General features: G+C 39.5%; 1 protein-coding gene across 1 annotated transcript in view; it reads right to left on the bottom strand.

Moving 5' to 3' along the window:
• Positions 1-15,667, bottom strand: part of LOC124605305 (F-actin-uncapping protein LRRC16A) — a 528,830-nt gene that overhangs the window by 59,317 nt on the left and 453,846 nt on the right. Inside the window, exon 27 of the mRNA XM_047136886.1 lies at positions 8,797-8,927. Within this exon, the coding sequence (XP_046992842.1) occupies positions 8,797-8,927 (131 nt within the window). The remainder of the gene's footprint in view (positions 1-8,796; positions 8,928-15,667) is intronic.

The following is a 15,667-nucleotide window of genomic DNA, read 5'->3' as shown; positions in this document are numbered from 1 at the left end:
ATGTTACATAAAAAATTTAATGAACCAGGCATTTGTCTTGGGTTTCTTCCACATTTAAGGCATTCTTCACTAATCAGTGAATTTAACTGCTGAACCACCACTAACTGTAATTTGATTTAAAGAAATAAGTGTTATCATATGCTATCTGAATCATGTTACTGCAAGCATTCACTGACAGAAAACACTATTTCTGGAATTTTTGGCCCTTCTGTAATCACTGTACAATGGTATTAAGAGTGAAGACAATCAATCACTGATGAAAGGATTCTCTATTCTTTCAAAGTTCAAAACTGTTAAACTTTTTATCTAATGCAACATTTTCAAACAGTTATTGGCCTTCTTTCAATCATTCGTAAAACACTTTCGAATGTAATGAATATGTCACGACAATTGAAAGTCTGTGTCAGATCAGGATTCTAACACGAACAGTCACCTAAACTCCACGCCTATCTGAACACGCATCACCTCCAATACGTGACTCAAACTCACTGATCTATCCACCAGTAACTTCCTAACATTACTACCAGGAGATCTCCTGAGGACAATGTGGGAGTACCAGCACTGATAGAAAAGAATCCGCAGGGGACGGAGACTGAACCTGCCACAAGGGATGTATACAAATTCGCACTGACACCATTCCTCATCATTAAATATTCATCAGTTTCATTCCCATCAGTTTGTTCATTTCCTTTCAGTGCGATTAACTCATTTCACTTCTGAATGTGATGGAAACCTATCAGTGTTGCCCATTTTTAAAAAACAGTACTCGTTTCAAGCAAAATAGTGTTTCATCACTGGTAACTGTCCAGTCACTTTTTATTTACACGCTTACTTTACTCTGCCTTACTTTTTCATTCCTGGAAAATTTATCTTGAAGTTTTTCAGCCTAATACTGGGCCACGTCCAGTGCTACTTTCTTGTCAAACCACAAATAGTCATGGACACATCTTATGGCGCAGTTTGGATATTGTAGATGATGTCCAATGCCCCCCCCCCCCCCCCCACCCTCCAGTCACATTTGTTGACTGGTTCGACTTTAAGGTCCCATTTAATAGGATTTGTTTTGACTGGTGCTAGACACATTCTCCAAATCGTCCAACTTGATGTATTTATTGCAACTGGGCATTTCTTGTGAGGCAGGGTAGTACTTCAGGGGATCATTTAGCTCACAAGGGAACCTTCCCATCGCACCCCCTTCAGATTTAGTTATAAGTTGGCACAGTGGATAGGCCTTGATAAACTGAACACAGATCAATTGAGAAAACAGGAAGAAGTTGTGTGGAACTCTGAAAAAATAAGCAAAATATACAAGAGTAGTTCAAGGGAAGATAGGCAACATTAAGGACGCTGGGAACGCAGGAGCGCCGTGGTCTCGTGGTAACGTGAGCAGCTGCGGAACGAAAGGACCTTGGTTCAAATCTTCCATCGAGTGAAAAGTTTAATTTTTTATTTTCAGTTTATGTGACAAGGTCTTATGTTTTCATCACTTTTTTGGGAGTGATTATCACATCCACAAGAAAACCTAAATCGGGCAAGGTAGAAGAATCTTTTTACTCATTCGCCAAGCGTACAAGTTAGGTGGGTCGACAACATATTCCTGTCATGTGACGCACATGCAGTCACCAGTGTCGTATAGAATATATCAGATGTGTTTTCCTGTGGAGGAATCGGTTGGCCTATGACCTTGCGATCAAATGTTTTCTGTTCCCATTGGAGAGGCACGTCCTTTCGTCTACTATTCGCATGGTTTTGCGATGCGGTCGCAAAACACAGACACTAAACTTATTACAGTGAACAGACACATCAATGAACGAACGGACAGATAATAACTATGCAAAAATAAAGAAAGTAAAATTTTCATTCGAGGGAAGACTTGAACCTAGGACCTCTCGTGCTGCAGCTACTAAAGCTACCACGGGACCACAGCGCTCCTAAGCTCCTATTGTTCATTATGTTGCTTATGTCGTCCATGGACTACTCAGTTTGTATATTTTGCTTATTTTTTCACAGTTCCACACAACTTCTTCCTGTTTTCTCAACTGATCTGTGTTCAGTTTATCAAGGCCTATCCACTGTGCCAACTTATAACTAAATCTGAGGGGGGTGCGATGGGGAGGTTCCCTTGTCAGTATTAAGGAATCACTCATGGGAATAAGTCTGCTAGATCCACTTGATAGGGGGTGGAACTCATCTAAAAACTGTTTTAGCTTTTTGTGTATGCACATGGGCAATTCTTTGGGATTCAGGATCTGACAATCTGGTCGTTTTACACACTGTGGCCTCCCAACCGGTGTGGGTTTCACATGTACTGTTGTTAGCCTGCAAATGTCATTTAGGTTTGTACTGACTTTTTTGCCACGTGTGGATCTGGACCATATGAGGCAAGCATACTCCACCTTGGAAAAGCAAAGTTGTTCTTAATACACACTTAATATTTACATAACAAATCCACACAAGACCACTGGACGCACTGTCACATACAAACGTTTCGTGACGAATATCGTCCCATGTTTTTTTGGATGTTTCACAGATTGCGCAACTGTTGTGCTAAAAAAGCAGTAAGTACTGGGAATTTCCAGAGAGACATGTAATTTCCTCATAATCAAAAACAGTTTACCAGTTATTATTCTACTGTCTGAATACTCGCTAAGAACTGTGTGTATCATCACTTTCAATGTTTCTTACAGCAATCTATAACAAATGCATTGATGCACATCTAAGACATAACAGAAGAAGCAACTAGAAGTGTTTACAAAATATGCTCAAATCCACACGAATTTACTGTAAATATATTTATACAAACCAACTGCTGTCATATCTGACCACATTACTAGCTTTCGTGCATATTAATTACTTTTCCCGCAGCTGTTATGTGCACTTTCATCTGTACAGAGCACTAAATTCAGTAGGGAAAGTGAGTTAATGTACATTTCACAAATACACTTAGTCATTGCTCCTGTGACATGTTCCAAAGAATTCATTGTTCATTTCTTTAGTAAACTGTCGTACACCAGACAGAATACTTGGTGAAAAATTCAGTGCTGCTGACACATGCACATAAAAGTGACAACATTATCCCAGCTTTTGAAACTTTTAGCTCCTTCGTCAGGAACGAGTGGGGGACAGACTGAGGAAGGTTTAAAAGGAATGGCACCTATGACTACTCCCCCCCCCCCTTTTACCACCATCTTTGTCTCTCATTCTAGTGCCTCAGTGCATCCCCCCCCCCTCCCCCGCAACCTCCCTCTGTCACTTTCCTCCCCAAGGACGGTTCTCAGTTCTGAAAGCCAGGTTAATGTCATCACACTTAATAACTAAGTTTTATTTGGAAACAAGATAACCACACACATTTTTAATAAATGATTTTAATATTAAGCAGGAAGACTGAGGAGATGATGGGTACCGTAACAAAAAAAGTAGGGGCAGAGGCCTTGGTTTATGCTTGAGTGAAGATGATGATGATGATGATGATGATGATGATGATGATAGAAAGCACTTCCTAATGTTCTACAAAATTATATTTATTTGGTCATGAACAGGCTGTCAGCTTCCTATGTCATTTTCATGTGATAACCAAATGTCACAAATGAGAATAAATGATGCGTAACTTACACAGATATTATTTACACACAAAATGCAATACTGATAACATATACAGTTTTGACACAGAAAAGCATAAGATTTTTCATTTTAAAAGGGGAACAATTTTTTTATTTGGAGATAGATCTAAAAATTTGTGAAAAATAGCTGAATTTCCAATTTCAATCTGTTTCCTGTAACTAAAACTTCATTTAACGAAGGCGGGAAAAAGAAACTGCATTTGAACACTGTTATGGAAAGAACACATTGTTGCTCACTGTAAAGATCGCATTTTGAGAAGCAGACAGGCATGACAAAAAGACTCATTACATACGAGTTTCAGCCCATGCCTTCTTCAGAAAAGAAAAACACACACATTCACACAAGCAATTGCACCTCACGCTCATATGTCTTCTATCTTCACCCTTTCCAACCAGAATTATTCTGGTCAGAGTGATCGGAGATAGCGTTCATGTGTATCAGGTGCTCTTGCTTGTGTGAAGGTGTTTGTGTTTTTCTTTTCTGAAGAAGGCTTGGACCAAAAGCTCATATGTAACAGTCTTTTTGCCATGCCAATCTGCTACTCAACGTGTCATCTTTAACTGTGAGTAGCACTCTAGCCTTTTTAAAATATTGTTTGTATTCCAATCTGGATATCTCATTGTTTGGAATTGTGTTTGGCCATTTAATACTAAGCTGACATTCTTTGTCATATGTTTGTCAGTTCCCAGCATTTACAATAAGGTAATCTCTCTGTTTTTCTGTAAAGAACACTTTCCTCTGAAGAATGTAAAAGTTCACATTTTACACCGTATGAGGGGTTTTCCATTCAAAGATGACCAGCAAAGGTCAAATCTTTCTTTGTTAATCTGCAAAATTATTAAAAGGATGGATTTATATCAATTAAAATAACATATGTCCTGCACCAGCAGTTATGCAAACATTGTTCGACCTTTTAGATTGGCATGACTACCACCAAGTTATCACTTAGGATGAATGGGTGTAGGCAGAGGGTGTATAGAGGCAAGATGCAATATCCTGTTGCAGAGAATGCTACTCAGTGCCATCTGGATTCTTATCCCAGACACCAGTACCCCAGAACTCTGCAGGTGAGAACTGGCATTACAATATTCCTTGGTTCTTGCCACTAGCCTGGCCTTAATTTACGCAAATTTCTTTGATCTTAGCATTTCTCCTCAGCAACGATTCCTGTTTGTTTTCTGTATCTTTTATTTTGTGACCTTTATCCCCTCCACCCACATCTATGCACTTAGCTATCTATACTTATCTATCACCCCTCTTCCTTCCCCTTCAACCCTTCTTAGAGAAGGAGCAGCCACTAGCTCTGAAAACTTGCAAATTTAAATACCTTTATATCTGTGTTCTCTTGCTGCTGCTGCTTCTTCTTTGTGAGTAGATTTTTTACCTGTCCAATTATGAAAGGGATAGATTATTTAACTGGATAGATAAAAAATCTACTCACCAAGTGGCGGCAGAACACACACATAAAAGACTGTCGTGACTAGCAAGCTTTCGGAGCCAGTGGCTCCTTCTTCAGTTGGAACGGTTGAAGGGGAAGAAAGAAGGATGAAGGAAAAGGACTGGAGAGGTCTAGGAAAAGGGGTAGATTTTGGGAAAGCCACCCAGAACCACAGGTCAAGGGAGACTTACCATACAGGATGAGAAGGGAAGACTCAGTCCAGCGTGACACGTGCCTTACCTGCATTGTTGGCTGTCAAACACAACCATCCCATTACTATCACTGTTCACATTATTTTGTCTATCTCCTAAATGTTTGTGGTTGTGCGGCTTCTGGGAGCTTGCAGAGGTTACTGCATCTGTAGATACAGTTTTTTTGTAAATGCTAAATAAGTGATCCTTGAATGTGCGAAATTACAACACTTCCGTGCACTGGCAAATAGGAACTGAGTCAGTAGTTACAAAAACTGGTGCATTGTTCCATATAATGGCAAAATTTCAGACAACTTAACAAAAGAGTTAAAGTCTCTCAACTATAGACCTGCATTTTGTAATACTGACAATCTGTCAAATTTCAAATTCAACAAGAAACATAAACTGCAACCTTTGTGCAGAGTGGTGTGTCTAAATCACATGAAAGCACTGTGGAAAATTATATACTGGTCAGTCACGCAGAGCTGTGGCATTAGGTTATCTGACATGAGAAAATCTGGAGATTAAGAAAGAAAGACAGTCATCTCTTAGCAGAAAACCACTCGTATGATGTAGAATGTAAAGATTTACATTCTGTAAAGAAAAGCATAAAGATTACCCTACTGGAAATACTGGACATCAACAAACATACGACACAGATTGCTAGTTTAGTATTAAGTGATCAAACTGAAGCTACTTTCCCCCCCCCCCCCCCCCCCCCCCCCTCTCTGTCAAATGAAAGTTTAGTTACAGGTATTAGGTTTAAATGGTAAATTCAACTTTTATCTTTTCACTTTTGTGTTCTGCCTTACGACAGGTCTTGTCATGGGGGAAGCCTCGTCAGAGAGGTCCACCGCATGAGCGTCTAGGGAGGTGATTCCAGTGGTGGTTTCCTGTTGCCTTCCACTGGTGATGATGAAATGATAATGAGGACAACACAACACGCAGTCCCTGAGGTGAGAAAATCTCCGACCCAGCCACGAATCGAACCCGGGCCCCTTGGCATGACAGACCGCCACGCTGACCACTCAGCTATCGGGGTGGACTTTTATCTTTTATCAGTTGTTAAATGTATCTACACACAAAAACTTTGTTTTCTTTTCCGTTAAAGTAACAGTTTTTGCATAACAAGTGTACCATTTTCCTATGTAAAGACTCTACGGAATTATTCTTGCACATACTGTGTAAATTGTATCTGTGCATGTCAGATGTCATTTTATCTATGTTTGTGACATTCTGCTGTGACTAGAGATGGCCTAAACAGCCAAAGTCAGTTTATGAGCAAATAAATATTATTTTGCAGAACATTAGGAAGTGTCCCCTACTTGATATTATTTCCATGTCCTGCCAAACACTGATGGAATATTCAGCTAAAAAAAATAAATGATTTCTTTAAGAGTTCCTAAGACAGGAATAGAGACAAATCAATGTTGAGATAACTTGAGAAAAAAAGCTTGATAACTGGAAGCATGTCTTGTGCTAGGGAAGTTGGATAGGTGGCAAAATATAGGTTTCACTAACTCATAATTCAGCATTCTCAATAGCACAATTAAGCATGTCAGTACCGTAATTTGCCTTACTGACAGTAAGCCACTATTAACAGGGGCCAAGCTCAGTTTCAGAAAAGTTCATTGATCACCATCGCTGATGACAGCAAAAGTCAGATAATTTAAACGCTTCCTTAAGGAACACCATTCTCCATTCAGAAGTAACACCCTGAGTCAATCACATAAATGTTATTTACACAGGGAAGATTGTACTAGACTAAGAAGGAAGCTTCCAAATGGTACCACACGTTCTCTTGTTGTCATAGAAAATATATATAATGTGCTACTCATGCAATGTAACTCCTGCACTGACGCCTACAGCAGGGTAATTTCATGAAGTATGAGAAGTGCCTCCTGAACTCATCACTTGTACAGGAAACTTTCTGGCTGCTATAAGTAATACAAGTTGTTATTAATAGGTCATTCCTAAGTTATTCGTGCCATTGACTATTATCTAGCCAAAAGGAATTTTTGTTTATTCAATGAGAAAAAGTAATTTCATATTTTACTGATTTTGGAAATAAAAGGGAAAAAATCAGTGAAAATAAAACCCTAGTGCTTGGTTTTGATATACCATATGAAGTATGGTGTGGAATATTTCACACAGTTCAAAAAGTTATACAATGTTGTTATTTGCATGACAAACTTGTAGTATTGAAAGAATACAGTCTTCAATGGACATCTGGCTCTTGAACATCAGCAAAAGTAGCTAAATAATTCTCAATACAAAATGACATCTTCAGTCATCATTCATGTAGGTCATTTCTGCTGGTTAAGAGAGGAAAGCACACAGTAACACATGATTAAGGTGATCAATCTATATTCTTCCAGGATATTATAGCAAACTAAGTGTGAATGCTGCATTATCTGGCTTTATGATCACTTTATAAGGCAAAGTTATTTCCTACTAACACTTGCTGTGAAAGTTGCAAGATTGAAGTTGATGGAGAGAGCCAGAAGGCATATTGTGCATATTTACATTTCCAAGGAGCAGAAAAGACCAACCCTATTCCATAATATGGGCCCAGAGGATGCAACAACAAAAATTTCATGCAATGACAGATACATCAAGACACTAGCTTATGTGGTGTACAGAATGTAACTTTTAATTAACTGTATCAATAATGGAGAGGAAACTTAATAACTTCCAACACCACAGCCGATACTATGCTGTGACTGATAATTACAATCTTTACTTTCATGTTTAACGGTATTAAATTTTGTGATTTCAACTACAAAACACCAAGTGTGAAGTCAACTCACAAACAAGAAATAAACAAGCAGTGCAGATACATAGAGAACTACATACAACGAACAGAGATCTACGAATTTTTGATCATGCAGAGTAACGAATAAAATTAACCAAATCCAAAAGGTTATTAGAAAGTGGAGCAACAAGTGAAGGTAGGAAGGTCAGAGCAGCCAATGCTGAAGTCCTTATGGGAAAAGAACCACCTCAAACTGGACTAAGATGACGATTGGCTGTGTTTAAGGAGCCGTCCTAGCATTAGCCTCGAGTGATTTAGGGAAATGACTGTGTCTACATCAAGATTATGGGACAGGAATGTTTACTTCTTTAATGTGGTTTCAGTGTCTTAACTACTGTGCCATATCCTTCATTGGACCAACACGAGTGTAACTACCATACTATGTTGGAGGTTGGGTGCATATGTACAATAATGTAGTAAAACTGTTTCACAACTAATGTAAGGAAAGTAAATGAACAGTTATAGTCATAAACACAAAATAAGAATTATACACTAAAAAGGAAACAAGTACATACAGCAGAACTTTGAGGAAACAGAATAAAAGCGATTGCCTCAAAAGAACAAATACAGATACTCATTGAAATCATTAATAATTATTGTACAACTTGAAAGAACATCTCTATCAAATGTTGTTGCTTTAAAAAGCCTGTGCATTCTGAATCAAAATAAACATTATCATGATGCAAGATGGCCGTCAGTACAAAATGACATGCTTGGCTACAGGTACAAACCTGCTTGCTAGATGTTCTTTTCCTGACTTCAGGTCCTGTGCCAGCTCTAGATCTATAGGGTCCACCAATCCCGGAACGACTCTCCAGCCCATCTTGTACAGTGCCATCACTTTCCTCCCTTACACACTGTCCTAATGTGATACAAAGAAGAAGGTTCTAACACTGTCATAACTAACACAATTATTTTATACACAAAGGCAAAATAGTTGGTCAGTACTTACCTTCCAGTATAGCTGATTAGACACATTTAAAAATGAAAATAGTAATCCTACCTTAAGAATTATTAGTTCCTTCCTCAGGGTGTAATAAGGAAAGAATGGAAAATGGTGATAGGTTGAGGAATGTTAGAAAGGAGCAGCTGGCCAGTAAAGACCCCAGTATAAGATCTAACCTCTCATGAGGAATAGGAGAAACAGAGGTGAAGTGGGAGGTGTCAGGAGAGAGCAGCCCAGAGATGATAAGATAAGGGTAAGAAACAAAAGTGAACTTTCCTCTTGAGAGGAGGGGCAGCTATCAGGAACTGTACAAATATAATTTTGCAAGCAATCTTGGAACAGTGCTAGATACAACAGTACAAATGTGCTATGCCCTAAGGAGCAAAAATACAAATAACAACTGCACACTTCTATTCTGCAATTGACGTCAAGTTACCATCAATATTTGATCAAATTTCATCAACAGGCTGTGTAGTTTTCATTAACATCCACTTTTCTCCACAACCACTCACTGACACCCACTTGTGATTGTGAAGCCAGGGAGTGCTCGGTGTGCCATTGATAATTAGAAAGTTTGGTAGCCCTGGCTATGATTGGTGGGAATGAGTGCTAAAAAAGTGTGGCGAGATAGAATCTCTCTTTTTCTAGCACTTCTTCCTTTTGTGTGAAAAGGCTAAGACTGCTTCTAAACATTTTTAATGGTGGAGCGTACAGGTTAGTAGCAGAAATGTGTAAGCAAGGCACAAGGTATGAAAAAGAAACGAGATGTGCGATTAAAAAAGGATATTCTAGGAAATTCTAAAATTTTCTACAAGTGTTTTATAACAAAAAACTGAATCTTGTACAATCTCAAGCAAGATCACAAAGAAACAAGGTGGTATGGAGAAATGAAATGGGAGCAGAAAGAGAAAGAGGACTCGTGTAGGAGTACAATGAATAAGAGATTGAAGTTAAAAGAACATGAAGATATTAGGGAAGAGAAATAATAAAAACATTTCAAGGAAATTGAGAAGCAGAAAAAAGCAGTAATTGCAAAGTGGAACTTACAGGGTCCCATTATGAGCCCACGAAAGGATACAAATGGCTCTGAGCACCATGGGACTTGGCATCTGAGGTCATCACTCCCCTAGAACTTCTTAAACCTACCTAACCTAAGGACATCATACACATCCATGCCTGAGGCAGGATTCAAACCAGCGACCGTAGCGATCGCGCGGTTCCAGACTAAAGCGCCTAGAACCGCTCGCCCACAGCAGCCGGTGAAAGGATACGTCATCAAAAAAAAATATGTGCCTACTGTGCCACAGATAAATTCTAGGGGGAAACTGCAGGTATAACTGGCACAGTCAGACCGGTAACAGTTCAAGCTTCACTAACATAATTATTGTCTTTTATTACTGTAAAGAGGCCAGAATCAGTATACTTTCTACAAATTGCGTACTGTTACAACACATGCTCCCACATGCAATCATTTGGAGCTACATTTAAACACAACAAAGGTACTTTGAAACCAGTTTTGAAGGTCAGAGGACAAATTTCTCATTGAGTGAGCTGGCTACTGCTAACGCAAACTTTCTATAAGCATATTTTGAGAGCTATGAACAACTCTAAGAGGACTTACAATGTCTACTCCATAATAACATTGACTGGGCAATAAGTTAATGACTTTTCTGGAACATATTATCATCATTCGGGCCAACAAAGGACCCAGCAATGAGAACAAACAAAGGTTTCATGTACCTTGCGTTGCCAAAGTTTTAATTGTTATTGTTGACAACGAATACAGGCAGCATATCATTCTTCATATCTGAAATAGTACACCGCAACATACTGTTGAAACACATCATAGTAGTATCCACAGATATTTTTGCAGCATCCGACACGTATGTCTAAGCAAGGATATAAAAACAAAACAAAACAAAACTAACACTGATGCACTTCTACAATGATTGATCAAATTATAGTTAGAAACAACGAATACAATTACATCTTGAATTGTTGCCAGTTGTTGTGGCAACTGTTGTGGCAATTCATTGCTGATATGTATGTCAAACCATGGACCACTGGCCTTGCTGTTGGTGAGGAGGCTCGCATGCCTTAGCGATACAGATAGCCATTCCTTAGGTGCAACCACAACGGAGGGGTATCTTTTGAGAGGCCAGACAAATGTATAGTTCCTGAAGAGGGGCAGCAGCCTTTTCAGTAGTTGCAGGGGCAACAGTCTGGATGATTGACTGATGTGGCCTTGTAACACTAACCAAAACAGCCTTGCTGTGCTGGTATTGCGAACGGCTGAAGGCAAGGGGAAACTACAGCTGTAATTTTTCCCAAAGGCATGCAACTTTACTGTATGGTTAAATGATGATGGCGTCTGTTGTAATGGCGCCCGGAACGGTCACGGGGTAGTAGTGACGGAAATGCGGCAGGACCCGCGAACAACAACACAACAGGAGAGGACGGACACGACCAACGGAGGACCTTACGACACAAAAAGAACAGACAACAGAGTAACAAACCAAACAAGACAAGCACGTCCACTGGAATAGAAACACAAATGTCAATATGCAGTCTGAGGCAGTATGTCCTGAGACACACACAATGTTAGATTGCTGGCTGAGCGCGACGCAGGTGCTTAAGTATGCTATCAGGGTGTCGCTATTGGTCGCTGGGACCACATGTTCCACTGTGGCGCCCTCACATTAAAAGCGGGCCAGGAGGCCACAGCTTACGGCGCTATTGTGCAGAGACCTGTAGGGGTCTTCGACGTACATGACGTCTGGTGCGGATTCAAATTCCGCGGCGCGCGGTACCAGAGCGACCTCTTGGGTAAAATATTCCGGAGGTAAAATAGTCCCCCATTCGGATCTCTGGGAGGGGAATACTCAGGAGGACGTCGTTATCAGGAGAAAGGAAATTAGCACTCTACGGATCTGAGTGTGGAATGTCGGATGCCTTAATCAGGCAGGTAGGTTAGAAAATTTAAAAAGGGAAATGGATAGGTTGAAGTTAGATATAGCGGGAATTAGTGAAGTTCGGTGGCAGGAGGAACAAGACTTCTGGTCAGGTGAAAACAGGGTTATAAATACAAAATCAAGCCGGGGTAATGCTGAAGTAGGTTTAATAAGGAATAAAAAAATAGGGGTGTGGGTAAGCATTATTGTAGCCAAGACAGACATGAAGCCCACTCCTACCACAGTAGTACAAGTTTACATGCCAACTAGCTCTGCAAGAAATTATTCAGATAGTGAAGGGAGGCGAAAATTTAATAGTCATGGGTGACTGGAATTTGATAGTAGGAAAAGGAAGAGAAGGAAACATAGTAGGTGAATATGGAATGGGGGTAAGAAATGAAAGAGGAAGCTGCCTCGTAGAATTTTGCACATAGCATAACTTAATCATAGCTAACATTTGGTTCAAGAATCATGAAAGAAGGTCGTATACAGGGAAGAGGCCTGGAGACACTGGAAGATTTCAGGTAGATTATATAATGGTAAGACAGAGATTTAGGAACCAGACTTTTAATTGTAAGACATTTCCAGGGGCAGATGTGGACTCTGACCACAATCTATTGGTTATGAAGTGTAGATTAAAATTGAAGAAACTGCAAAAAGGTGGGAATTTAAGGAGATGGGACCTAGATACACTGACAGAACCCGAGGTCGTAAAGAGTTTCTGGGAGAGCATAAGGAACGATAGACAGGAATAGGGGAAAGAAATAAAGCAGAAGAAAAATGGGTAGCTTTGAGAGATGAAATAGTGAAGGCAGCAGAGGATCAAGTAGGTAAAAAGACGAGGGCTAGTAGAAATCCTTGGATAACAGGAGAAATATTGAATTTAATTGATGAAAGGTGAAAATATAAAAATGCAGTAAATGAAACAGACAAGAAGGAATACAAACGTCTCAAAAAATGAGATCGACAGGAAGTGCAAAAGGGCTAAGCAGGGGTGGCTAGAGGACAAATGTAAGGATGTAGAGGCATATCTCGCTAGGGGTAAGATAGATACTGCCTACAGGAAAATTAAAGAGACCTTTGGAGAAAAGAGAACCACTTGTATGAATGTTAAGAGCTCAGACAGAAAGGTGGAATGAGTATATAGAGCGTCTATACAAGGGCGATGTACTTGAGGACAATATTATGGAAATGGAGGAGGATGTAGATGAAGATGACAGAGCACTGAAAGACCTAAGTCAAAACAAGGCCCCGGGAGTAGACAACATTCCATTAGAACTACTGATAGCCTTGGGAGAGCCAGCCCTGACAAAACTCTACCATCTGGTGAGCAAGATGTATGAGACAGGTGAAATACCCTTAGACTTCAAGAACAATATAATAATTCCAATCCCAAAGAAAGCAAGTGTTGACAGATGTGAAATTCCAATCCCAATTAAAGCAAGTGTTGACAGATGTGAAAATTACTGAACTATCAAATTAGTAAGTCACGGCTGCAAAATACTAACGCCCTTCATTACAGACGAATGGAAAAACTGGTAGAAGCCGGCCTTGGGGAAGATCAGTTTGGATTCTGTAGAAATAATGGAGCACATGAGGCAATACTGACCGTACGACTTATCTTAGAAGATAGATTAAGGAAAGGCAAACCTACATTTCTAGCATTTGTAGACTTAGAGAAAGCTTTTGACAATGTTGACTGGAATACTCTCTTTCAAATTCTGAAGGTGGTAGGGGTAAAATACAGGGAGTGAAAGGCTATTTACAATTTGTACAGAAACCAGATGGCAGTTGTGAGAGTCGAGGGACATGAAAGGGAAGCAATGGTTGGGAAGGGAGTGAGACAGCGCTGTAGCCTCTCCCCGGTGTTATTCAATTTGTATATTGAGCATGCAGTAAAGGAAACAAAAGAAAAAATCAGCGTAGATATTAAAATCCATGGAGAAGAAATAAAAGCTTTTGAGGTTCTCCGATGACATTGTAATTCTGTCAGAGACAGCAAAGAGCTTGGAAGAGCAGTTGAACAGAAAAGACAGTGTCTTGAAAGGAAGATGTAAGATGAACATCAACAAAAGCAAAATGAGGATAAAGGAATGTAGTCAAATTAAGTTGGATGATGCTGAGGGAATTAGATTAGGAAATGAGACACTTAAAATAGTAAATGAGATTTGCTATTTGGGGAGCAAAATAACTGATGATGGTCGAAGAAGAGAGGATATAAAATGTAGACTGGCAATGGCAAGGAAAGCATTTCTGAAGAAGAGACATTTGTTGACATCGAATATAGATTTAAGTGTCAGGAAGTTGTTTCTGAAAGTATTTATATTGAGTGTAGCCATGTATGGAAGTGAAACGTGGACGGTAAATAGTTTAGACAAAAATAGAATAGAAGCTTTCGAAATGTGGTGCTACAGAAGGATGCTGAAGATTAGTTGGGTAGATGACATAACTAATGAGGAGGTATTAAATAGAATTGAGGAGAAGAGGAGTTTGTGGCAAAACTTGACAAGATGAAGGGACTGGTTGGTAGTACATGTTCTGAGGCCTCAAGGGATCACAAATTTAGTATTGGATGACAGCATGGAGGGTAAAAATCATAGAGGGAGACCAAGAGATGAATACACTAAGCATATTGAGAAGGATGTAGGTTGCGGTAGGTACTGGGGGATGAAGCAGCTTGCACAGGATAGAGTAGCATGGAGAGCTGCATCATACCAGTCTCTGGACTGAAGACAACAACAACAACAAAAAACAACAACAACAACAACATGTCAAAACTGAGTTGGAATGGTTACCATCTAACCACCATAATCAACGAAATTTTATGTGGATAAATATATCAATTTAAGACACACAATAAAGGGAGGTGGCAATGACAATGACATCAATCCCCTCGTCAGCAATGTTCTCCAGAAGCTCACATCACATGCACGAATCTTCACTCGCTGCAATAACATACACCAGAAAATATGGTCTGCCCAACTTATTCATAATGTTTACATGCAAGTCTTCTTGACCACAAATTAAAGAATAAAATCACTGACTAATATGGCATTATTGCCAGAGTTTTTCATCAAAAACAAATTGAATTTACTGAAGTGCTCATCAAAAATTAAACAGTCTGTGGTGCCATCTTTGGGATGTATTTGATTGAGTTGTAAAATTTATGACTGCCACATCAGCACTTCCTGATTCGGCTTCAAAAATGCAGCCTAATCAAATAGGTATCATCATAAAGGCTGAATTTTGGAAGTCGTACAAAGATGCTGAACTCTGCACAATAATGTAACTCAAACTGGTGAAGATGGCTATCAAAAATATATGCGCCAAAATCACCAGAAAAGAGTGGATGTATGGCAAAGATCAGAAAAAGAGGCCACCAATAAATCAGAATTGAGAATAAATAGCTTTTTCTGTACGAGTCACACCTTTCCCATACAGATATAAAATATCCATTACATGAGTGTGCATGTATATGAACTAGGATAGTAACATTGACATTTTTACACTGACAAGAGAGGACACGCATGGTGGAACAGTAATGTCTCAAATGAGTCATTACAATAACAGCAATGAAGCAGCTCAGTGAATTTTAAGTTTCCAAATATGCGATTGTCATCCAGCTGTTATCCACTGAACTGTCCACTTGAAATATGGGCAACGTGTGAATTTGACCAAGTAAACTGCAGAAGGAGTTTCGATGGA

The sequence above is a fragment of the Schistocerca americana genome, chromosome 3, assembly GCF_021461395.2.
Source record: "Schistocerca americana isolate TAMUIC-IGC-003095 chromosome 3, iqSchAmer2.1, whole genome shotgun sequence".
Lineage (NCBI taxonomy): Eukaryota > Metazoa > Arthropoda > Insecta > Orthoptera > Acrididae > Schistocerca > Schistocerca americana.
This window is presented reverse-complemented; position numbering and strand designations above follow the sequence as displayed.